Here is a 22,641-nt window from a genome sequence, read left to right on the forward strand (position 1 = left end):
AAGACGATTGATTTTCTGACGGTGGAGCTCTAGGGCTCTCATCAGCAAACACCCTTTAAATAGCAACCGTCTTCGAAACGGAACGTGCGCAGTACGGAGTATGTGCTGTCGGTGTTCTTTTCTTTCTTTATCGGTAATCCACGTCTTGATTCTCATTCTAAAGATCAAGGGCCAACGTAGCATTGCCGACCGGGCGGAGAGTTTGGGTTAGTGAACGTCAGGTGGATTTGGAATTCCGACGGACTATATGAAGCCGAGGCTGGCATTGAAGGCCTCGCGACGACTCCCGGGGGAGATGGACAGCGTCAACACGAAAATCGACGGAAGGAAAATGGAAAATGCGGAGGCGGGTCACGTGGGATCATGTGGGATGACGCTCCGGGGTTCGGTTATCGTCGGCGCGGAGAAGCAGCGATGCGGAGGAGAAGACGGGCATATCTACACCCTCCTCGCTGTCCCTCGCGATGCCGTGCGATCTTCTCCTCGCTCCGGACGTTCCTTTGGCTTCTGCTTACCCCTGAATTGACCTGTGCCCAACAATGAGCTTTTTACGCCTCGGTACAGGCCTTTCTTGCGCTCTCCGGTCTACTCGACCTCGCAGAGTCCTGCCAATTGCCCATTCTCCGTCCTTTTCGCTCCCCTGCCGCAGTTTTCACGCTGCGCCATCACTGTGGGGAATCAAGTCCCAGGTCCTCAAGGATGTTGGTGAAGGTATGCAAATCGCTCTCGGTGTCTTTTTAGGTCGCCTTTGAGGCTGTTCCCCCTTGCCTTATCTTTCGGCCATTCGCTGACCCTTCAATGTTCTTAGGGATTACGGAGGTTCAGATCATCCAGTGGTATGTCGAGGAGGGTGCATATATAGAGGAATGGAAACCACTTTGTCAATATCAATCGGATAAAGCAGTCGACGACGTGAGTCCCTTGACGTCCATGAAGTACACAGACCAGGCAGTTGACGGGAGGTAGATTACATCAAGATACGAGGGTGTGGTCAAAAAGCTTCACTTTCAGGCGGATGACACAGTCCCAACGGGCAAGGTAAGAGAAAACTGGATCATGCATGGGACCGCAGAAAGTGATTTTGCTAACCAGTGGCATTTGAACCCATCGACAGGCGCTTTGCGATATTGAGGTAGAAGATGGGAAATACTTTGAGGACAGTCCGCCGCCTGCGCCGGAACCAGTTCAGCCAAGCCCAGCCCCTGTAGCCACTCCACAAAAGCAGCCCGTGGAGGAGATCGCACCTACTCCTACGACAAGTGAGATGCAAAATGGGGCACCGAAGTCGCGATATGCAACCCTTGCAACCCCGGCAGTGCGTGGTCTACTCAAGGCTCATAATCTTGACATACAAGATATTCCGGGGACCGGCAAAGCTGGGCGAGTTCTTAAGGAGGATGTCCATCGGTTTATAGCCTCGCGGGACTCGGCGGCTACATCAGCAGTCACGACAAGCGCGTCGCAAACAGAGACCGCTGTCAACATGACTCCTTTCCAGTCTCAAATGTTTAAGACCATGACCAAGTCGCTCAGCGTACCTCACTTCCTGTATGCGGATGAACTGAACATCAACCAGATCACTGCCATGAGGAAGAAGCTGGCCAACGACCCTAAAGACCCCCAGAAAATCACATTCCTCTCATTTGTCGTCAAGGCGGTCTCTCTTGCACTGAATGAGTATCCTCTCCTCAATGCGAAAGTGGACACGAGCAATCCTGACAAGCCGCAACTCATCATGCGACCCAGACACAATATCGGCGTCGCTATGGACACACCTAATGGCTTGATCGTCCCCAACGTCAAGGACGTTGCCGGTCGTTCGGTCCTCGACATTGCATCTGAAATCTCGCGGCTGAGTGCCCTGGGTCGGGAAGGTAAACTCACGCCTGCAGACCTTAGTGGCGGTACCATCACCGTTTCAAACATTGGGAATATCGGAGGTACTTACTTGTCCCCTGTGATCATCCCCAACGAGGTGGCTATTCTAGGCATTGGAAAATCGAAGACCGTGCCCATCTTTGATGAGGTAGGCCAGGTGACCAAAGGCGAACTGGTGAACTTCAGCTGGAGCGCAGATCATCGCGTGGTGGACGGGGCGACCATGGCAAGGATGGCCAACAAAATCCGGGGATTCATCGAAACGCCAGAGCTGATGCTTCTAAACCTCCGATAGCGTATACATAAATCCTGGCTTACTTACATTTTTCTGCGTCGAGGGTCATGCGAAAAGGAATTCCTCTATAGAGAATACTGTTGACCAATACGGCCACTATGAATAAAAGAAAACCTACCATATTACCAAGTACATGTATAGCTGAGTGCCTGCCTTTCTTGTTTATTGCGAATGGTATCATAAATTCGTTTGGCCTAACTACTAACTACGGCGTCATTTACAATGCAGACAGCTAGCATAGATTGAAAGCCACGCCTGTCATAGTAAAGCCAGTTCCTGCACTATAAAAGAACCTTTTGCCTTACTGTTTGATTACTATCTGTAGCCTAATATAGTTGACTAGCCATGTGCTATAGTTCCTCGATATCACCGCTTCCTGCGCTCACCGACAGTGTGACGTGGAAGCCGAGCCGGCACTGTCGCAGGCCCCGTGATTCTACCAGATGAAAGTATATCTGCTTCTCAGACTGGTTGGCACATTGATATAGTCACTTGAAGATAGCTTGTTTACTCCAGATTTTGGCTCGTCAGACAGCAACATATTGCAGCTTTTGTGACCGAATTTTATGAATTTATCTTGGTGGTTTTGGCCGGTTATTTCACCCCCTTTCTCCGGCGAAGCAGTGGCCCGAGTATATTTCTTGAATCAGTCCCCTTCTATTAGCAAGAATGGCAATCCAAACAACTGTCCCGGCCCCAAATGCCACCGTCTTGCCGGAGACGGAAACCTCAAAGACGGTGGTGTTTGAGCCTTACCATGTGGACTTGCTCCCTGAGTACTGCTACACTAGCGAGGAGTTCCTGATCTCCGGAATCGCTCACGGGGAGTCATACTGCACTCGCATTCTTCTCCGTCGTCCTGTGGATTCTGGCAAGTTTTCCGGGTTGGTTGTTGAAGAGCCATCGCATCTATGGGGCGGAACCAGTATCTGGCGCCATATCAACCGCTGGCTCATGTGCAATGGTTAGTCTTGACGTGCAAGATTAGATTACCACAGACCGTCTGACAAGGAGTTCCTACAGGTCATGCCTGGCTGGAAGTTGACTCTCAGGCCCCCTCGGCAGTTGGCAAGATCAAGAATGTTGACCCGGAACGATATTCACGAATGCATTTCATCCCGGGTCCCCTCGCAGATGAATTTGCCGAGACAATCCCCTTTGTAACAGAAGCATCCAAAGAGGCCTTGTCTGATGATTACGACAACTTCAAAGCCACATGGTGGCCTGCCACCTTGCAGTCCCCGGAGATCCTGGCAGCCGCTTCATACGCTTTGAGATCAGGACAGCTGGGCATTCACGCGCGCTGGGTTGTCCTTAGCGGCCTGTCCCAAACGGGTGGAGTGACGAGACGCTTCATCACTCACTCCTCGCACTTGCGGCTGCCCGATGGTTCTCTTCCTTTCGAAGGATACCTTCCGTGTCAATCCGGCGGCGAGGCGCTTCCTGATGGTGCATTCGCTAAGATCATCGAGCTGCTGGGGGAATCGGAGTTTCCGTCTGTCCGACATCCCTGTGGTGTCAGTGGGCAGATGAAGGGGACAGCCCATCGCCGTCCCGATAGTGATTATTTTCGGGTGTACGAGGTTGCTGGAATGGCCCATCGCGAGTCCCGATACGCTTCAGAGATTGACCTCAAGCGCTGGTCTGTCGCCGATCTCCGAGGGGCTAAGTGGAGTACATTTTCGAACTCCTTCATCTACCATGCTGTCTTCGAGTTGATGTTCAAGTGGATTTCCGAAGATAGAGTGCCACCGGCGAGTGCTCTGATCGAAACAATTGGGAGCACAGATGAGATTGTACGGGATGAGCATGGAAATGCTAAGAACGGCGTGAGAACCATTCACACTGATGTGCCTCTGGCACGCTTTGTTGCTGCTACCCCCAAGGGCAGGCCGAATTGGTACTGGGGTGTGTGAAAACGGAATCCAGATCCATGTTAAGTTCAAATTGCTAATGTGTGTTCGACTCACAGGGTCTGAGTGGCCGTTCTCGGAGGATGAGCTTCGCGTGCTCTATGGATCTTCTGCTAGCCACCGACTTCAAGCCGGTATTGCTCTTGCTAAGCAGATCAGGTCGGGATTCCTGCTCTCAGCAGATGCGGAAATTCTTCGCCGGGAGACTGTGGAAAAAGTGCACTTTTGTTAGTCGCCAGTGAGGAGCACATTATTATATAGCAGACACCACAAAGAATAATACCGCTCAATCATTGCTTTCTGAATATATGGAAAGTCATCACAGTCCTAAGAACTCTATTCGTATCTGAGACATAGGTCTTTTGTCTGGGTTGGAAATGGACCGTCGAATGTACATGACACCATTGGAGAGGATAGCTTCAATAACCTTGGGCCAGTGCTATAGTAGACGTGGTTAGCCTTTCACATAGCGTACCTAACCGTTTCCCATTGTTCAAAGTCTGTAGCGGCGCATTGTCTGGAAGCTTACCTGGCTAGCAAACGTAGACGGCATGGTATTCTGCGGCAAGGGTCGATATGGTTCGATGAATCTATACAGGCCCCTGAATTCGACGTTTCTGTTGGCCCCTGCAGAAGACGAGAAACGGACACACAAGTCTTGCTTTGCTACCAGGGCTTAATGCTGCCAATGGCAAGTAAAATTATAGTTAGAGGCCATTAATTGTTCGTTGTAACTAGGTCCTAACTAACTTTGTCCCAGATCCTCACCTTTCCTCAACATGATAAAGAGACCGATGCACGATGTTATCTTCCTGTAGAACTAACCACCTACTTATTTCGCTCATTCGAATGCGACTAGTGAATACTGCGCGAGTTGACTGAATAGTACCCAGTACTGCGTGATGTGGCTCCCACGATTTAATCGTTCGCTTCTCCGCCCTCGCCTTCTTGCTCATCCTCATCGCTTTCGTTGCTTTTCGGCGGATCAGCAGTAGTGTCGGGGTCAGCGTTATCCTTGTCACCCCCAATACGCTGGCGAGACTCGGTGATCGGATCCCATTCCATGCCGAATCCCTCGTCGCCGCTAAAGATCTTCAGCCAGTTCTCCAGCTTGGTTCGATCGTTTGGATCTCGGATGTCGAGCGGGCTATCTCGAGGGGTCATCTCAACAAGACGATGCCTCCCATCCGGGTTGGTGCAGGCTTCTGCAACCCGAGCGCTGTACGAGCCCGGGTTTAATGGACCGGTCGGTGTTTCTTTGCGGCAATAGACGTAATAAAAGAGCCTCGCATGGGTGCCGAAGGCCACTAGAACCGGACGGCCCTTGATGTAACCGTCCCGGCGGCGAGTGCGCTCGGTGAGACCAAGCTGGGCGATGGCGTAGTTGATTGTTCGTTCCCATTCCACGGGACATTCGTCATTGGGGTGACGCAGGAAGGCTTGAAAGCCGTTGCAGAACAAGTTGTCCATTCTCAGCTGGCGATAACGAGGAGGAAGGAGACACTGCCATTGCGCATTGTTGAGCATCACGAACCGGGAGGCCGAGTTTTCGCCGCCTCGAATCAGTGCAGTGATGTATTGGCCCCAGGCTTTTTCGACAGATCCGGGATACAAGTACGTGGGCATCTCGGAGAGCTTGTTGACAGTATCGGTATGTCCGCTGCTGTAACTGCTGTAAAAGTGACTTTCGCTGTAGAAAGTGTGAGAAAGATCGGAAGGCCATGCATATTTTACGGACGACAGAGGACTTACTACACTGGTATCTCCACTTCTTCCGTATATTCCGGATCCCATGCCGAAAGCTTTGTGAAGAAGAGACTGATGGTTTGTAAGATAGCCGTCCGAGGACTACTGGCATCTGCGATACCGATGATCGGGTTCAATTCGAAAGACGACTTATTTCGGCTGGTGAAAAGCCAGTGGGACCTGGAGCTACAGCTCGCCGTCGAAGTGATTCTTTCTCCTGTGCGTAAGTCCTCCACAATGAAGCTTTCGGGTGTCTGTCTTCCATCCGCTCCAACCACTGCGTAATAGTCGTTCAATCGGATGTTGCGGTTGCCGACTTGCTGGCCACACGCCGACACTTTCCGCAGGATTTGGTAGGTCCGGACATCTGAGAACTCCATGATAATGGTCATTATCTCGTTGGGCAGGATGCGAGACCTTGCACCGGCTAGCTGCTCTTTTGAGGCTGCATCAAAGAAACGCAACATCATATTGAAGGTAAAAAGTTCATCTTCATACGACTCCTTGACGACCGTGGGAGCGGTTTTGTCTTCTTCGCTCTCAGTTTCCAGGTCCTCCTCAGTCTCTGCCGAGTCGGTTGAATCTTCGTCTTCATCTTTTGAGGTGGTAGGGACATCGGAGTCAGAAACCATGGTAGCCTCCTGGGACGTACGAAATCCTCTCGAGCGAGGACCGTTGACAAATTCGGAATTTTTGTCATTGAAATAAATCAAGGCCATCAAAGGCGACCTTCGAACATGCGTACTGCCGTTCTCGTGAGTCTGTACTCGGATAAGAACAACATCCAGGATAGAAAAGACCATGGCATAAAAGTCCTTGACTCCCGCATTGAGGCCAAAGTCGACAACCTCAGCAATTGCCGCTTCTTCGACGTCAACCAAATCAGTCCTGGTAACCAGGTGAATGAGGACATTGTTCATCCAGTACGTTGTGTCCTTTGGAGCCGATCCAGGCTCGACTCCAGGGGCGTGGTTGTCATGTAAGAATAGAGGAAGGAGACGTTGTTGGCCGGGCTGCCGTTTGGTTTCTGGAATGACAAAATAACCCTCTTGACTGTATGTTCTGTTGAGAGACGAGGGCTCCTCGAAACCCAGTTCACCGGCTGCGATAGATAAGAATGCAAATGCAAGCTCCCTGAAAATGAAATCACTCGGGTTCCATTCTGGAAGGGACTGATCTAGGAGTGAGAAGTACCGGCCCTGCGTATAGGAGAAGATCATGCCAAAGAGGGCCTCCCGATGGGTGGCGGCTTCTTTCGAGTCAGGGACCAGAGACCGCGGCGACGCAACTTCAGGGTCAAGGTCTCTGTACCTGTTCTGCGAGGGTCGGTTGATCTGTGGCATGTAGGCAACATCGCCGATTATTTCTTCGGGGGTGTACTTCTTGAAAGCCCTACGACGATGGCCATCTTCGCCAATGTATTTCATCCAGCGACCAAAGCGCGGTATCTTCGTGAGTTTGAAATGTAGCGCCTTATCAACCGTGAAAAGCTCACGGTCGAGGTCAAGTGTGTAAGTCCATTCAATGTCGAAGTTTTGTAACTCGGGCACGATTCGCAACGGGGAGCTCTCAAGCCGATCGTCGACGGACAGAAAGCTCATATTGTATCGCTCAGCGAGCGATTCGTCGCCCTTAACCGAGACCGGGAGACATCGGTCTTCATACTGTGCGACGAGCTCTGAGTACCTTGCTCTCATCGACCGAAGCCATTCTGGACGTGATCAATATTAGACTAGCGAATCTCGAATGCATAGGGCCCCTCATACCAAGATATTCCTCAGGGTCTTCCGGAATTTCCTGAATAATGGCATCCCCAAGGCCCTCAGGGTAGCTGTCGAAATGATTGTAGTAAACAAAGCATCTACCGCGACAACGCACGAAGAGGAGCCCTCTGGTGCCCATGTTGACCGAGACCGCTTCAGGCGGCAGACGGAATGATCTGTTGAGAAGACTGAGATTGAAGGAGTAAGAGTAATGGATCCAAGAGAAGCAAGAGTAGAGAGTTGTGGGAAGTGAAAAGCGGGGGAGGGAGGGGGAGTAGGAAGATGAGAATGGATAAGAAGGGAAAGAACGTACAGAACCGTGGGTCCTACCGCACCACCCAGCAATAATGATTGCGACGTGCGTGCCCAAATCACAACGACGAAAAGCAACGAGGTGCAGGCAGAAGCCCTGCAGCCTATTTTTCATGCAGGGAAGGTGCATGAGCCTCCCGTCTGGCAGGGTCTTGTCCACTAGTAGTCGTCCGTAGCAAACAAAGAGAAAGCAGCTCCCCGGAATCATGGAAATCCAAAAAAAAAAAAACTGGAATATTCCAATAGGATTGCAATGGGCGAAATGGGTACACAGTCAGTGATACGGGAAAATCACTTCTCTTTTATTCACTGTAGAGTGGCCGCAGGTAGCGCTGATAGGTCCGCTTCTAGATAAACAAGCCAGCCCTGGAGCCTATAGGGCCAATCCATACGCGTATTAGTCTCACTGTTCCAACAGTAGCGCGGACATGAGATGAATCTTAGCAATCAGGATAGTCTATTAGGAATAGCTAAACTAACTTAGTACTATGCAACTTAAGGCAAGCTCCCATAGTATCAGCAGCCTGTCCCGCCTCCCGCATGTATTCGAAGAAAGTTTGATACCAACCTTGGGAAGCCTTTCTGATCGGGTCTCACTATGAGAGGTGTGGTTGCCAATCTTTGCTAGCTGTCTGCATTCCAAATAATGCTGTAGTAGCCAGTTGGCATGAACTTCCATCTAGAAGTATGCGATGCAGGCACCTATGCGCATGACGTCATACTGCCGATAGGAAAACCCATTTGGAACAAGCTGGTTGATTCTATGGTAAACGAGACATGTACAATCAAACCATATAACCAGCACAGCCGGTCAGGCTAGTGAAAACTCCGGCAACAAATCACAAAGCAAACCTTCCGGGGTTTGATATCATGCTTTCCAAGACACATCGCAAATGAGAAACTCCGCAAGACACCAGTCCAAAATAACCAATCATTCAACACATAGCCACATAGAATGTGGGGAGGGAATGAACCCCCCAGAATTTACCCAAGATATATAGGTGAGAAATCGACAAAGGCCGCCCACAAGGCAGGTCAAAGAGGAGACGGGCTAGTTCTGTTCAGCCAGCTTATCTCGCACCATCTCCAATACCTCCCTCTGAACCTGCTCCGGGGGGTGGTTGGCATCGACGGTGAGCGCATCCCACTCGCCCTTGGGTTCTTCGAGATCCCGCAGTTGCGACTGGACCATGGTGTTCTTCATGTAATGCGATTGGCGCTGCGTGACCCGCTGGAAGAGCGCCTGCTCGTCCAGCTTCAGGTAGACGAAGTGGATCTGGACGGACGGAGAGCCGTAGGCGGCCACGCGCATGACGTCGCGGTATTTCTGCTTCAAGGCAGAGCAAGCGACGACCACGCCGGAAGGGGGGAGGTAGTTGTTGGCTTCCGAGGGGGAGAGCGCCTCGATGGCGGCCTTGCGGAGAGAGATGAGCCAGTCCCAGCGGTCCGCATCCGTGAGAGGGATTCCGCTGCCCATCTTTTCTCGGTTGGAGTCGGTGTGGAACTATCGAGCCACGACGGGTAAGTCAATCTTGTTCCGAATGGAGGTGAGAAGGGGTCGCAAACTTACATCATCGCCCTCGAGGAACGGGACTTGCAGTGCCTGCTGAATGCCCCGTCCAACGGTACTTTTCCCGCAGCCGGCGGGGCCCGTGACGACCCAGATATGTTGGACAGTCTCTGGTTTTGACGATTCTGTCCACATTGGGGCGGTGGTATGGTTCAACGAGCTCTTGGAGACGGGGGTGCTTCGAGCCATGTCTATAACGGCAGCATTCTTGCCCAGAGGCGGTTGAGGGCGTTCCCCGGCAGAGAGCATTGTGTGGGTAAAGTCGAGGAAACAAGAAAAAAGGAGAATTGCACTTATAACAGGCGAACGGAAAAAGAGCCGGCAGCACAAGAAATGTATGACGCTGGAACCGGCGGCGCAGTTCGTGGAAGGGCTCTGATTGGTGGGGCGGCTGGATATTGCAGGGAGGAGTGGTGCCTGAGGCGGTGTCGTATATATACCGGAGAACAGAGGGGAGTGGAAGAGGAGGGAAGCGAGAGATGAGAGAGATGAGACAGAAAGAAGAAGGATTCCAGGGGTAAATAAGAGGGGAGCAGAAGAATAAGAATAAAATCTGAATAAAAAAAAACAAAAAAGGCGAGACGACCAGCAGATGCGACGAAATCAAGCTCCTTCAAGTATGAAATTTGGGCGGGTGGGTCGTTGGCCCGTACCCGTAATTTTGATATCGGATACCGATGGATGTCTGCCTGTACTCTGTATGGTGCCCTCTGTATACGTAGGGTACAGCAGGTATACCTGGCCTCAGACAGGACGGCAGGCAAGGGGGTGGGGGCAAGGGAGAGTCCGGCGGTCTGGTCAGTAGCGGGAGATCCGATCCGGCGGTGTTTTTTCACCATTCGTGTCTCTTCCTCCGAGGCGTTTGCCAGCCTGCAGCCCGGAGTTTGACATTCTGCGCCTGGACGCAGGGCGGTCCAATGGCCACAGGAATCATGGAATTGCCAGACGGGTATTGAGATGGGATTCCTCGTCAGCGCATGATGTCACCGTTTCATGACGGTCAGGCGTACGGGCGATACGGTGGAGCCCCGTGACCCCCACGCTAGAGACGAAAGATGATTCTCCCGCCTTCGCCGTCGCTTCTGCTGCTGCTTCGTCTCCGCTCAAGTCCGTGGGATAACTATAAGAGTACGCTGAGCAGTCCCCTCAACGTCGGAACGTTGAATTCTCTGCGACGCACATTCTGCCCGGACTCACCGTCGATCTGCCGATGTTTGCTGCCGACCGAAAATGATGGGTGCCGGTACTTTTGCCCCGCGGCGGTCAATTTTGGATCGGTCGATTTCTCACTGGACCCATGTTTCCGCCCGGTGGTACCTGAAATCCGACACGATCCCCCCTCTGGTGGCCATTCGCAGACAAAGACCGCCCTGCACTCAGTCCGGGGAAGCCTGGCTCTGACGCTGACTGGCGACTGTCGACCCCTGTCGCTTTTTTACCGCATGATCACCGTCCTCTCCAACGGCACTACTGATTTCCAGACGTCTGTGCCAGCCTATGGTGGGTTTTCCTTGGTAAATCCGCTCTTTGTTGTGCATCCCTTAGCCTTTCCGTTGGGCGCGCATCATCTCCCATGTACTGTGCAACACTCTTGATTTTCGAGTCAATTTTCGGATTGCTGCAGGAGGGCCGGGATTCTCCCCGACTTTTTGAGTCAAGGTCTCAACTGAAGTCGTCGCCAGCCCAACAAAGTCTAATATGTGTAGGCTCGTGACCGTCCAAGCACCTGGTTCGGAAAGACTCAGGACTCAAGGAGCGATGATCGTGTCGGTTGACGTCTCTCGATGTCTGGATTGGTGAACATCACCCACCCGATGTTTGCGCCGTAGGAGGAGGCTCCATCAAGCCGAGCAAATACTGGTCAAACATGCGCGAAGGATCCGCCACACGTGCGTTGTCACTGGGGCATGGCGAGAATCCGAAATCCCCGACCAGTGATTGATCGGGGCTGCGATCAAATTGTATAGAACACTGCATTGGGCTCTGTAGGACCGAGACAAACACTGTGCTGTCGTCGAGTTATCGGTGTGAAGTCACGCCCGCCGACATGGGGCTGGATCCGGTCATACTGGATGTGTAGTACGAGAGAATTGGATGGTTCATATCGGATGCATCTCACATCGGTCGTAGTAATAACAGACATCAACATCCGTTGTCGTTGGAGGGGAGAGACCAACAGGAAAGAATGGCGGGGATCCCGTTGTGCTTACGTAACACCGCCAGCAGTTGCGATGCCGTCAATCGCAGCTGGGCGGAGCTTCACTCGAATGTGCCTTTCCTTACTTCGTACATGACAGGGCCATTATTGGCGGACTTCTGATTCGACTGCCCCGGATTAATCCCGACCGAGCTCAACTCGCCTTATTTTCTTTGCCGATTAGTATTCCATCTGTCCCGCCGGTTCGACGACCTGGCCCACGATGACCTCTCTCTTCTTCTCCACCCCCCTCGACATCGACGTCGTCCTCGAAGATAGCGACGAGCGCCAGACCGTTGACGTCAAACTCGACAAGGGCCGTCGCGAACGAGTCCCCCTTTACGAAGATGGCGAGTCCGTGAAGGGTGCTGTGACGGTGCGACCGAAGGACGGGAAGCGATTAGAGCACACGGGCATCAAGGTTCAGTTCATCGGCACAATTGGTATGGAAAGACAAGTTGCCTCACCGACGCTGCTGGGCGCAGAGGAATCCAACGCTTTCGTTCTGTTACTGCATCTGCTTTCTACTTTATCCCATGGTCTGTCGATGAAATCGTGATGCTGACGCATGGTGTCTGCCTAATCTAGAGATGTTTTACGACCGTGGCAACCACTACGAATTCCTTTCCTTGGTGCAGGAGCTCGCGGCGCCGGGAGAACTGCAGCACCCGCAGACGTTTCCTTTCAACTTCAAGAACGTTGAGAAACAGTACGAGTCCTACAATGGTATCAATGTGAAGCTGCGATACTTCGTCCGGGTGACGGTCTCCCGGCGCATGGCAGATGTGATCCGCGAGAAGGACCTCTGGGTTTACTCCTATCGCATGCCGCCCGAGACGAACAGCCCGATCAAGATGGACGTCGGCATCGAGGATTGTCTGCACATCGAATTCGAATATTCCAAATCCAAATACCACCTGAAGGATGTGATCGTGGGCCGCATCTATTTCCTCCTGGTGCGGTTGAAGATCAAACACATGGAGCTTTCCATCATCCGGCGCGAAACAACGGGCTCTCCCCCCAACCAGTACAACGAAAGCGAAACGTTGGTGCGATTTGAGGTTGGTGTCCCCCGAGACTCCCGCGACGTTGATCCCTGCACGTGATGCTAACTCGGCGTTTGGGCAGATTATGGACGGTTCCCCTTCACGAGGTGAGTGGTTGACTGCATGAGTCTGGCCTTCTGGTGCCGCTAGGCCGCCATCATCGGGGCCTTGAGTGGCCCATTATCCCACGGCTGCAGCGGATAATGCCAAAGTCTTGACGGAAGCCCGTGCTGATCGCAGGCAGGTGAAACCATCCCCATTCGTCTTTTCCTTGGCGGGTTCGACTTGACGCCCACATTCCGAGACGTGAACAAGAAATACTCCACGCGGTATTACCTCAGCCTGGTGCTCATTGACGAAGGTACGTGATCATGCAGGCATTCTCTCCTGTCGGAGGACATCCCACCAGGCATCCCACCAGGCATCCCACGGTCTCTCAATAGCCGGTCGGCTACTGAGGGACCGCCATTCGGGCCGGAGTCGAGCAGGGAACGGGGAGCCCCCGATGGCCACCCCCACGCCATCCCGCTTTGGGCTGCGGCTTCGCGTGGTCGGCCCCACTCGTCCCCAACTTTCCCCCGTTTTTGCGTTTTTGCGTTTTTGCGAAACCGTCCGGTACTGACGCGTATTGTCCTGCCTCTAGATGCCCGTCGCTACTTCAAACAGTCCGAGATTGTCCTCTACCGTCAGGCCCCCGAGATCGCCTCCACGCCGCAGATTGCCCAGCAGCAGCAGATCCAGCAGCAGCAGCTTCAACTCCAGCAACAGCAGCAGCAACAACTGCCCCCCGGTTCCGCCACGGCCGGCCCCGGACGGGAGACGTATCCCCCCCAGACCCAGCCAGTCACGGCGCCGGCGGCTTAGTCCTCTGATGACGGCGCTCTTCTCGTGGTTGTTGAATTGTCTTTGTAGTGTTCTTCATATACCCTACCTACCGCTGTATCCCGCTCCGCACACGAAACCGGCTTGGCCAGACGGCAGGCCCACTACGTTCATGTATCATCTCATCATGTAACAAGAGATAGATCTTTCTCCGTTCCTGTCCGAACCCAATCTACGATCAGCGAATCTTTACTGATGTCATCCCAACACTGACATACTCCGTAATGCGTGTTTAGTAAGCAGGGAGAGAGGGAGACAGACCGGAGAGCGCACTCACTCTCTATTCCATCGCATCACATTAAAAACTAAGAACAGAAAGACATCACACATTGTAGACTATACTATACGATCCTGTAAGATCCTCTCCTATACTACGCATAACCCCCAACCTCATGTAGCACCTTGCCCAGAGCATGAAGAACCTCCCCGTCATCCTTCTCCTTGCCTGCCACCTGCACCGCGCGTACAACAAGGGGGTAGATCCATTCCAAATGTCTCTTGTGGCTCTGGCCGCTATTCGACGCAGAGTCCGGGAGCACGGCCGGGCTGGCGCTGGTCGGCGGCGGCGGGATCGCCGTGGGCTCGCTGCGCAAGTTCACCATGCCTAGGAGAAGGTGCAGGAGGGCCCTGCGTGCGGGGGTGGGCTGAGGCATCAGGCCCCGGAGAGGCTGGTCGGCGATGTAACCCTTCAGGGAGACCGCGCTGCGGAGGATGAGGTATGGCGATATGGAGCGGGCGAGGAGGACGCGTGCGGAATGGTGCGCCTCGCTGTCGGGGGTCTGCTCGGGCACAGGAGCCGAGGCCAGCTCGAACAGGGTGTCTATCACGGCGTAGGCCATCTTGGTTCGCGACGTGGGTGTGGGATCGAAGGTTCTTCCGGGCCGCACGTGGTATATGTCTTGCAGGGGCTCGTTCTCCAGGTTCTTGCTGGGCAGGTCGAATCGCTGCGGAAGGTAAATGAAGGATGAGGATAATAGAGTGCATGCAAAATCGCGTCGAATGGAATCCGGGATGATGGATGCTCCAAGAGCTGGGATGATGAGCGTTTTCAATCGTTGGAATGCGTCGACATCGAACGATTCGTCGGCAAGTATGTTGGCTCTGGGAATGGGCATGGTCCGGTATCCTCGAGCAGAGACTATGCCATGGGTGAGATCTACAACACCGGCCCAGAATCGAGAGATCTGGGCATGATCTGATTTTCCGTACTGCTTCTCCACGTAAGGAATGGCAACTTCGAGGATATTGAGCGATGCGGTAGTTGACTTCCGCCACAAAGTGGGCTCGCGGTCTTTGCCGGGCCATTCGTACTTCTGGGAGACAGGGTTTGCGAGATGCTCCAGAACAGTTGATAGGGAGTCATTGGCAAAGATCTCTCTCTTAATTCCGAATTCAGCGATGTACCAGCTGAGGAGATCGATCACATTTTTCGAGAATGCAACGTAAGTTGGCACCCTTGAGTCACTGTTTGGCGACCATCTCATCAGTGCGGAATCGGCGAAATCTGCAAGGCAGGTGAGAATCTCCGCCTGAGAATCTTCCTTGTCCAGGCATAGCGTTTTGATGCAGTCGACAAGCAATGCTTGCAAGCTAGACGGGCGGTCTGTATCTGGTGAATACCGTGGAAAGACGGAGTTCCATGCGAGAAGCTGGATGTGCTGGAGAATCTTCTCCACATGATGATTCGTCATTTCGTCCTTGTACAGGCGATAAACTTGTTGAAATGCCTTTATGTAGGCTATCGAGGCGTCTTGGTTTGAGTGCTCTAGGTTCAACAGATCTTCTCGAATGGCGGGATGACCATTCACCCATAGTGTCCAAGCTGCTTCTAGGGACTGTTTGCTAAGGACGTTGGGAGCCTGCACCCGAAGAAGAATATTTGACAGACTGGTGAATACCGCTTCACTAAGCTCCAAAGAATGGAGAGCAGCCACGTTCTGGCAGTGGTTTAGCAGGCGTTTCCAGGATTGGTCAAATTCCTCATCCTTGGTAATTGCTTCAAAGAAGTTTGTCAACAGATCGGAGAACCCTTTGAAGGTGACAACTGCTGTTTCGACCCATGAGCTTAGCTCGTCCGGGCTAGTCTTTGCTCCTGTGCTTTTGGCAGAACCTAATTCTGTCTCTATCTCATCTGTCATTTGGAATAGGACTCGATTGAGACACAAACGCCATGCCTTGGGTGACAATTGTTGGCCGTAGGCATCGAATATTCTAAGAAGGGTGTGCACCGCGCAATTTCTGATCTCTGATCTGCTATCCGTAGTCAGATCAACAATTCGCAGGAGTAGCAATAACCAGAGGGCATTTCGAGAAACGGAATGGTCGTCGTTCTTGGCCAGTGTCACGAGCATATCCTCGCTAACCGAAGCATCGACAAAAGATTCGATAGAAAATTGCTCGATTTGGCCCTGGAGGAAGTCGGACACATTCCAGAAGGATGACGTCGTAGTAAGTGAGATGTTGAAATCCTGCTGCTGTATGGAGAACTTCGAGAATGACTCCACAAGATCAAGGCGACAAGTCAACGGCAGAAGTGCAATAAAATCGGACGCAATCAGCTGCAAAGACTTGTATGAAATGCGAATGAGCTGGTGCGACTCTGCCAACAGAAAAGTCTTGCGATCTTTACTGCTAACCGACGGTCTTTGGCTTTCTTCCGTCCGAGAGTCCCCGAAAACGCTGGAAATGAGCTCAAAAACAATGGCCCAGCCATCGACAAATGTCTCTGCATATTGCTCTAGAATGCTTTTCAAGGTCTCCAAACTCTGACCATGTATTTCGATAATAGGGCCAGTAGGAGAGCCCGGCCGACAAGCACTCGCAGTATAGAGCAATTGAATTTGTTGTTTTAGTGTTTCGAGGTTCCTCTTTTGCCGAGAATTTCGCGTTTGATCATTGTCATCAGCCGTCTGCTTTAGTGTTTGGAATATGAGGCTATTCAGAACTTCGTTGGCGCGCAGGCGAAGGGTTTGGTTTATTTCCCTATCCGCTGCACTCGACATGAGCCTTTCTGTTAAAAGTTGCCAGGCGCCACAGTCGCCCTCCTCTAGGGATGAAAATCTCTCCAGGTTAGACCTGGCTAGTTCATTGGACTTTTCCAACACAAACCGCAACTCTTCATCCTGCATTTTGGATTTACCCAATGCAATGGAGACACGGCGGGTGTTCCGACGTATAGTTCCGGGACGTTGATGCGGCGACCGACTGGGACTCGATTTCAGGTCAGGAGTGGCCGGTTGATCGGATTCCTCGGTGGTTTCAGAAAGATTCAACAACGCAGCCAAGAGATCCCGAAATGAGCTACTTGGGTAGTCGCTTGTGCTTTCAAGAAGCTTAGCTGAGGCTGCCTGCACGGCAATGATCTCATTTCCAATATTGGCTTTGGGAACATCACTTCCCGTAACAGACGGCGATTCAGTTGTGCTGCTGAGGGTGGGGTTTGTTTTCGTCGACGCTATACCAATCAGTAAGTCAGTTTCTTGGAATGTCCCTAATATTATGGACCAGGCCGGCTGGTCCAAGGTAGGGCCAAGAGCAATGCCCAAATTAAGTAAAGCACGCAGGCATAAGAGATTTCTTGTGCTAAGAGACACAGGCGCTTTATCTGAAGCGGTCCCAGAGGCCTCGGGCACGGGAGACCCTAATGTAGGTGCCTGTACACTTTTTCGCTTTTCGTCGGTCGTTTGATTGGCATGGGATGCGGAGGTAGTCTTCAAGATAGGGCCCGGTTTAGCTGCACCAGTCTCGGCTGGTACAGTTGCTTTTCCAAGGGTTGTCAGGAAAGCGTCTCTGGGGGTGGACAACCTCAGAAGACCTGCCACGTGGGCTAGTTTTTGGAATGAACGGACAAGATTGTGATAAAAATCATCGTCTAAAGATGCGTAAAGGAAAGTGGAGCATGTTGCCAAAACAGCAGGCCAGCAATCTTCAATGATCCCTGCACAGGTCTTGATTGCTCCCAGCTGGGGATGAGATTCTAGTTGAAGGGGATTGAGGGGCATCGGAGATTTCTTGGCCCCATGTTTCTGGCCATTCTTGAATGAATCCGTCCTCTGGATTTCGTGAGAGGGACTGGCAGGCTCTGCATTTTGATCTGGACCGGTAACCCGGATCTTTCTCTTCTGCTTCAAGTCAGGGACCGTCAACGGAAGAATGAACTTTGCAAGTCCCTCGGCAAAGGAACTTAGACAGTTCAGCACAAGACTATAGATATAAGTATCCGGCGGGGATGGTGGCTCCGTTTTATCAAGCAGCTCCAGATACTGTGTGCGAACAACACTCCACTGGCTACTGATGCCTGGAACATTGGCATCAGTCGATGGAACAGTGGTTCCAATGACTCCAGCAAGTCCACCTGCTTCTAGAGTAATTTGCTCTTCAGTGATAGACCTCGAATGATCGGTCCGCAAAGGCACGGTTGACCGGCTACTAACACCAATTAACGACGGCTTTTCTGATGATAGACGGACCAGTGCAGCCATGTGGTCTTTAAGGATGCCTTTCCTTCCATCCTTGCCGTCAAAAAGTGAGAAGACAAGTCTCACGAGCCCGGGCTCTGCGTATAACCCGCGGAAAACCTCCATGCAAAGGATTCGTTTCCACGGCGAAGTACCGTCCGGTTCAAGCAGATGTGTCAGAAGGCCTAATGCCATCTCACACTCAGCAGTGAGGAGGGACATATGCCTTTTGAGAAGCACGAGAAGGATCCGACAAACACGAACAGTCAAAGCGAAGTCATGTCTTTCGGATAGAAACCTCACGATCATTGGCATAAGCCGGACTCTTAAAACTTGTGCAAGCTCCATATGACCAATAAACAGGCGACCAGAGTTAAGCAGAATGCTCTCAATGAGTTCTAGAGTGAAGGTCGGCGAGAGTGCCTTGATGCGCAAAAAATGGAGCTGTTCGCCATCGACGATGCGGCAGAGGTCATCCAGAACCTAAAAAGTCAGCACGTTCGAAGTAAGAAGCCGGGATTTCAGCCTTACTCGCAAAGCATCATAGGCAAAGTATCCTATCTTAATAGGATTGCCGTCCACCTTAACTGTTACTGTTGGTTTGGACTCGTCCAGGGCTTCTGCATCCATGTCAGCGACTAGCCTGGAATATAAACGGAATAAGAGAGTGGGCAACGCACTGTCTTCGTTGGAAACTCGCTCGAAGGTTGAAACAACTAGCTGCTGAAGTGTAGCGGCCGCCGTGCTAGAAAGCGCAAGGGTCTTGCTTGTTTGCAGCGTGGCACATATTTCGAGTGTGCTCACGAGCAATTCACCACCAAGGTCATCCGAGTAATGCTGCAATAATGCTGGAAGAGTCTGCAAGATCTTCAATTGGATATCCAGGCCTTGACACATCAGTATCGCGATCCTGGGTCAGAAAGTGGAGACTCACTCAAGTGTGTTGTTTCTTTCAGTCCACCGAGAACATCTCCCAGTCTCTGGGAAGGTAGTGATCGCGATGCGACCAGTCTTTGGAGGCAGACAACTCCGGTCCCCGAAAGTTTTGCATGACGAGCGTGGCAGGCTAAAATGAACGGGTCGACAAACTTCGGCTTGCGCACCAGATCTCGCGGGAGTTCAGTACACCTGCCACCCAACGGATGGATCATCAGGACTTACCTGCCGAAATTTGTGCCTCCGAAGTAGATGGTAAGCTTTTCAACTCATTGAGTGATTCTTCAGCCGCCTACACTTCGGGGTCAGCATCGAAACCATAACATGCATCCCTGCCCCTTAGAGCTTACATGTCGCAGATCGGCATTCTTTCTCTTGGACTCTTGTATCAGGTTCAAGAGCTCCGCCTGCAGGAGCTGAGAGGACATTTCCGGGACGTGGTTGGTTTAGATCATGGCAAATGCCACCATTGAAATGGATTGTCTATCCAGCAGGTAGCAAGCTACAGTAGCTTTATGGGGTTGTTGACAGGCTGTTTGGCAGCAAAGTGAACGCTGGGGATAAAGCGGCCAGCCCAACGTCAAGATTGGCTCGTACTATACTCCTCGTCTCGGCAAACAAGCCACTCGTCGTCTAGATCCGCGATTTGGCGATGAGACTGCGGGATTGCACAGGGCGCAACGGTACTTCAACAGTGGCATCTCCGGCAATGCCAAGGCACCCGCGGAGATAGGGCCACCACGTGACACGGAGTCACCCGTTATCATCACGTGCCGCGGTCTGCAGGAAACCGGGCGATACGCCAGTCCGTCCAGGCGGGATAACGTCGACGGTGCCCCTCCTTCGCCTCGTTTATAGATTCCCCTCTTCCACCATCCACCCCGGCCCTTCCCCGGTCTACCCCTCTGTCGATACTCCCCCAATACCACCCTCCGACCTTTTCACCATGGGCGCTAAAATCCCCAGAAACTTCAGACTCCTCGAGGAGCTAGAGAAGGGCGAGAAGGGCCTTGGTGCTGGTAGAGCCCCCCCTTCCCAGTGTCTGTACAATCGTTAGCTATAGATATGCTGATACGCTCCCAGAGGCCTGCTCCTACGGTCTGGCAGATGGAGAGGATATGATGATGAGCAACTGGAATGGAACCATTCTTGGCCCTCCTCATGTTCGTTCACACCCTAAGCCTACGTTACAATTATTCCACATCCCAGCCTTCGCTGACCCATATACCTTCTACAGAGTGTCCATGAGAACCGAATCTACAGCGTAAACATCCACTGTGGTCCCGATTACCCCGACAACCCTCCAAGCCTGCAATTCATCTCGCGTGTGAATCTGCCCTGCGTTGATGCCCGAACCGGAAAGGTAACAACACCCTTGCTTGCTGGAAATGCCAGAGTGATGATTCTTATACCCGTATAGGTCGACCCGACGAAGCTTCCGTGCCTTGCCCAATGGAAGCGCGAGAACACCATGGAGACTATCCTGTTGGAGCTCAGAAGGTGAGTAGTATATTCTATGATCCATGGTGAATCTATCAAACTCACGGTCTTCCTAGGTATATGGCCCTTCCGCAACATAAGAAGCTCCCTCAGCCTCCGGAGGGATCGAATTTCTAAAGAAAAATAAACTATAACAAAACAAAACTCGCTTTGTAAATGGCCCGGGACCCAGAGTCGGAGTACTATGGTTGGTTTTTGCGTCAGGTTCATTTACTTCTTGCTTCCTTGGCTTATTAGAGCGTGTACAGTCTATGCATTATGGCGGGCATGGCGTGGTTTCTTCTGAAGCCTAGCTTCAAATATATCACAACCTAGAATCTCATTTCTTGCTTCCATACCTTCTCTGAGAAGCGAAGCCTGCTCCTTTCGTAATGTTGGGCGGGGTACTGCCAAGCTCACCATGAGCGACAAACGACAAACAACCCTCTAGAATCCCCAGCACATTAGAGACGTAAATTGAGAGCGTTGGTCGAGGCACGGAACGATGACAGTGTCGGCACGTGACCGCCGGCGGCATCTGCTCATTTCCGCCAACAAAGGTCCAGTCGGTCTCCAAAATGATGGCGCTTCACAAAGTAGTTGTCCCCAAACTGTCTGGGGTTCATCGCTTTGCCTGTAAGTCCCCCCCAGCGTACTGTACGTATCCTAGAGGGAAAGCAAGCTAACGAAGGTCTCATCTTCCAGGCTTAGCTCTCTACCGAGGGCTCCTCCGACAATGTGCCAAATTACCAACCACAATTCCCGAGCTCAAGACCCCTAGATTCCTCGTCAAACAGAGGTTTCGAAGGTACAAGAGCCTTCAAAGCCCATCTCAAACCATCAATGCGTTGAAGGCTGGATACGAGGTACACTCATCCCTTTTCCTTGTTCAGTTGATCAATGGCTCAAATCTTTCTTTTCTTGATATGCAGGCCTTCGACCTCTTGCACTCGGCTGCCCATGGGAACCAACGGGACGCACAACGTATTACAGACCTCATCACAAAAGCCGAATCGATCCAACAGCGGAAGATCGCGGAGCAAAGTAAATTAGTGAAAGCCACGCCCGTTAAACCTCCGACAAAGAAGCAACTTAAGAAAGAAGAATCCCAACGTCAGCAAGATCTCACTGCCCTTCGTCATCCAGATACGGAACCTATACTTTCCCGCCCTCGTCCCGTTGTGAGTGGCAAGCGCCGAGTTCCTGTGCTCGTCAGTGCGCGTGGGCTTCCATTTTTGCGCATCAAGAAACCCCAGCCAAAGAACCTCAGTGGCGTGCTAAGGTCCAAACTCGAAAGGCGATGGGGCTGGATTGAGCGTCGCACTAGACTGGAGACGGAAATACTCTTTGGCAAGGACGAAGACTACTGGGACCAATTGACGGGCCAATCGACGGAGGATCAAGACGATGGCCAATGGACCACGGAGATTAAGGATGCTCTATTGACAGTCAATAATCGGATTCGCGATGCGGATAGGAAGAGTCGGGAGCTAGCCGAAGAAATGTGGAAGGTCGTTCTCGCTGAGCGCGAATTGGCAGCGAAAGAGAGAGAGCAAGAAAAGCAAGAGACGCAAGAGAAGCAAGAGACGCAAGAGAAGCAAGAGACGCAAGAGAAGCAAGAGACGCAAGAGAAGCAAGAGACGCAAGAGAAGCAAGAGAAGCAAGAGAAGGTCACCACGGACTCTTGATCGTCTGGCGTGGATACTTCAGTCAGACTAGATTAAGTGCTCTCTGAAGCTCATCTATTGCTTCTATTTGCGCCTGCAAAATCTGGTACGTGGCGAACACGCAGTTCGAACTATCAGAGGTATACGGCGCTGTCGCAACACTGGGTGAAGGAGCATTTGTTATGCGGTCCTCCATACGAGGCCTACATGGTAGGCGAAACAGTCCCTAAATGCCGCCTCCTCGCACAGCTTGTTAGGTCACAGCTCATCAGCATTTGCCTTCAATCGACAGAGCAAAGAGCAGATTTGAGACTGTATCTTCAAATCTCGGGCCCCGAAAGCACGCAATATTTTGTTCGTGCATCTAGATTTGATATAGAAGGCATTGGAGGACTGGCTCGCCATTGGTTCAGCATCTGTCTGATCTATTCCAGGTTGCTGATATTATCGACTCTACCCGACTCCTGGAAGGGTTACCCTGAGAAGCAATGTACATAGTC

The 22,641-nt window shown here is 52.0% G+C and overlaps 10 protein-coding genes across 10 annotated transcripts; 6 read left to right on the forward strand and 4 right to left on the reverse strand.

The window, feature by feature from the left end:
- Nucleotides 1–539: 539 nt before the first annotated feature.
- P170DRAFT_505748 (putative 2-oxo acid dehydrogenases acyltransferase) lies at nt 540–2,173 on the forward strand (the record flags this gene model as incomplete). Its single annotated transcript, XM_024854321.1, has 4 exons — nt 540–711; nt 809–912; nt 967–1,038; nt 1,115–2,173. 4 exons carry the CDS (start codon nt 540–542, stop codon nt 2,171–2,173), a joined length of 1,407 nt encoding a protein of 468 aa, XP_024710428.1.
- A 669-nt stretch (nt 2,174–2,842) lies between these two features.
- P170DRAFT_470550 (uncharacterized protein) lies at nt 2,843–4,318 on the forward strand (the record flags this gene model as incomplete). The annotated part of the gene is made up of 3 exons (XM_024852768.1): nt 2,843–3,137; nt 3,197–4,081; nt 4,146–4,318. The coding sequence occupies 3 exons, from the start codon at nt 2,843–2,845 to the stop codon at nt 4,316–4,318; spliced, it is 1,353 nt and encodes a 450-aa protein (XP_024710429.1).
- Nucleotides 4,319–4,787: 469 nt separating this feature from the next.
- Nucleotides 4,788–7,770, reverse strand: P170DRAFT_33011 (uncharacterized protein). The gene is made up of 2 exons (XM_024843361.1): nt 5,839–7,770; nt 4,788–5,776 (listed from the first exon to the last, which is right to left on the reverse strand). Exons 1-2 carry the CDS (start codon nt 7,527–7,529, stop codon nt 5,005–5,007), a joined length of 2,463 nt encoding a protein of 820 aa, XP_024710430.1. The 5' UTR covers nt 7,530–7,770; the 3' UTR covers nt 4,788–5,004.
- Nucleotides 7,771–8,958: 1,188 nt separating this feature from the next.
- Nucleotides 8,959–9,726, reverse strand: P170DRAFT_421736 (gluconokinase; the record flags this gene model as incomplete). The annotated part of the gene is made up of 2 exons (XM_024847386.1): nt 8,959–9,411; nt 9,478–9,726. 2 exons carry the CDS (start codon nt 9,724–9,726, stop codon nt 8,959–8,961), a joined length of 702 nt encoding a protein of 233 aa, XP_024710431.1.
- P170DRAFT_33023 (uncharacterized protein) lies at nt 9,645–10,424 on the reverse strand. The gene has a single exon (XM_024843362.1). It carries the CDS (start codon nt 10,314–10,316, stop codon nt 9,771–9,773), a length of 546 nt encoding a protein of 181 aa, XP_024710432.1. The 5' UTR covers nt 10,317–10,424; the 3' UTR covers nt 9,645–9,770.
- P170DRAFT_33034 (uncharacterized protein) lies at nt 10,408–11,251 on the forward strand. Its single transcript, XM_024843363.1, has one exon. The coding sequence runs from the start codon at nt 10,533–10,535 to the stop codon at nt 11,070–11,072; it is 540 nt and encodes a 179-aa protein (XP_024710433.1). The 5' UTR covers nt 10,408–10,532; the 3' UTR covers nt 11,073–11,251.
- A 499-nt stretch (nt 11,252–11,750) lies between these two features.
- Nucleotides 11,751–13,794, forward strand: P170DRAFT_432671 (vacuolar protein sorting-associated protein 26). Its single transcript, XM_024848315.1, has 5 exons — nt 11,751–12,117; nt 12,263–12,735; nt 12,803–12,827; nt 12,965–13,081; nt 13,364–13,794. The coding sequence occupies exons 1-5, from the start codon at nt 11,898–11,900 to the stop codon at nt 13,582–13,584; spliced, it is 1,056 nt and encodes a 351-aa protein (XP_024710434.1). The 5' UTR covers nt 11,751–11,897; the 3' UTR covers nt 13,585–13,794.
- Nucleotides 13,795–13,925: 131 nt separating this feature from the next.
- P170DRAFT_374668 (putative endosomal peripheral membrane protein (Mon2)) lies at nt 13,926–19,647 on the reverse strand. Its single transcript, XM_024845295.1, has 6 exons — nt 19,346–19,647; nt 19,221–19,287; nt 18,994–19,167; nt 18,740–18,946; nt 18,591–18,679; nt 13,926–18,542 (listed from the first exon to the last, which is right to left on the reverse strand). Exons 1-6 carry the CDS (start codon nt 19,421–19,423, stop codon nt 13,974–13,976), a joined length of 5,184 nt encoding a protein of 1,727 aa, XP_024710435.1. The 5' UTR covers nt 19,424–19,647; the 3' UTR covers nt 13,926–13,973.
- Nucleotides 19,648–19,887: 240 nt separating this feature from the next.
- On the forward strand, nt 19,888–20,771 carry P170DRAFT_432673 (E2 ubiquitin-conjugating protein MMS2). Its single transcript, XM_024848316.1, has 5 exons — nt 19,888–20,014; nt 20,079–20,158; nt 20,233–20,358; nt 20,416–20,495; nt 20,552–20,771. The coding sequence occupies exons 1-5, from the start codon at nt 19,942–19,944 to the stop codon at nt 20,610–20,612; spliced, it is 420 nt and encodes a 139-aa protein (XP_024710436.1). The 5' UTR covers nt 19,888–19,941; the 3' UTR covers nt 20,613–20,771.
- A 281-nt stretch (nt 20,772–21,052) lies between these two features.
- Nucleotides 21,053–22,162, forward strand: P170DRAFT_470556 (uncharacterized protein; the record flags this gene model as incomplete). Its single annotated transcript, XM_024852769.1, has 2 exons — nt 21,053–21,110; nt 21,180–22,162. 2 exons carry the CDS (start codon nt 21,053–21,055, stop codon nt 22,160–22,162), a joined length of 1,041 nt encoding a protein of 346 aa, XP_024710437.1.
- Between the last annotated feature and the right edge of the window lie 479 nt (nt 22,163–22,641).

Source organism: Aspergillus steynii, assembly GCF_002849105.1.
Source record: "Aspergillus steynii IBT 23096 chromosome Unknown P170scaffold_1, whole genome shotgun sequence".
Classification (NCBI taxonomy): Eukaryota; Fungi; Ascomycota; class Eurotiomycetes; order Eurotiales; family Aspergillaceae; genus Aspergillus; species Aspergillus steynii.

What these genes read in the sequence shown, in the direction of transcription:
- P170DRAFT_33023 (XM_024843362.1), bottom strand. Translation starts at nt 10,316, where the DNA reads ATGGTGAAAAAACACCGCCGGATCGGATCTCCCGCTACTGACCAGACC.
- P170DRAFT_374668 (XM_024845295.1), bottom strand. Translation starts at nt 19,423, where the DNA reads ATGTCCTCTCAGCTCCTGCAGGCGGAGCTCTTGAACCTGATACAAGAG. An exon ending in GCGAGTTTCCAACGAAGACA is followed by an intron (nt 18,680 to 18,739) that starts GTGCGTTGCCCA and finishes ACATGGATGCAG; the next exon opens with AAGCCCTGGACGAGTCCAAA. An exon ending in TTGCCTATGATGCTTTGCGA is followed by an intron (nt 18,543 to 18,590) that starts GTAAGGCTGAAA and finishes CTGACTTTTTAG; the next exon opens with GTTCTGGATGACCTCTGCCG.
- P170DRAFT_33034 (XM_024843363.1), top strand. Translation starts at nt 10,533, where the DNA reads ATGATTCTCCCGCCTTCGCCGTCGCTTCTGCTGCTGCTTCGTCTCCGC.
- P170DRAFT_33011 (XM_024843361.1), bottom strand. Translation starts at nt 7,529, where the DNA reads ATGAGAGCAAGGTACTCAGAGCTCGTCGCACAGTATGAAGACCGATGT. An exon ending in GAAGTGGAGATACCAGTGTA is followed by an intron (nt 5,777 to 5,838) that starts GTAAGTCCTCTG and finishes CACTTTCTACAG; the next exon opens with CGAAAGTCACTTTTACAGCA.
- P170DRAFT_432673 (XM_024848316.1), top strand. Translation starts at nt 19,942, where the DNA reads ATGGGCGCTAAAATCCCCAGAAACTTCAGACTCCTCGAGGAGCTAGAG. An exon ending in CGAGAAGGGCCTTGGTGCTG is followed by an intron (nt 20,015 to 20,078) that starts GTAGAGCCCCCC and finishes ATACGCTCCCAG; the next exon opens with AGGCCTGCTCCTACGGTCTG. An exon ending in TTGATGCCCGAACCGGAAAG is followed by an intron (nt 20,359 to 20,415) that starts GTAACAACACCC and finishes ATACCCGTATAG; the next exon opens with GTCGACCCGACGAAGCTTCC.
- P170DRAFT_432671 (XM_024848315.1), top strand. Translation starts at nt 11,898, where the DNA reads ATGACCTCTCTCTTCTTCTCCACCCCCCTCGACATCGACGTCGTCCTC. An exon ending in TCAGTTCATCGGCACAATTG is followed by an intron (nt 12,118 to 12,262) that starts GTATGGAAAGAC and finishes TGCCTAATCTAG; the next exon opens with AGATGTTTTACGACCGTGGC. An exon ending in CCTGGTGCTCATTGACGAAG is followed by an intron (nt 13,082 to 13,363) that starts GTACGTGATCAT and finishes TCCTGCCTCTAG; the next exon opens with ATGCCCGTCGCTACTTCAAA.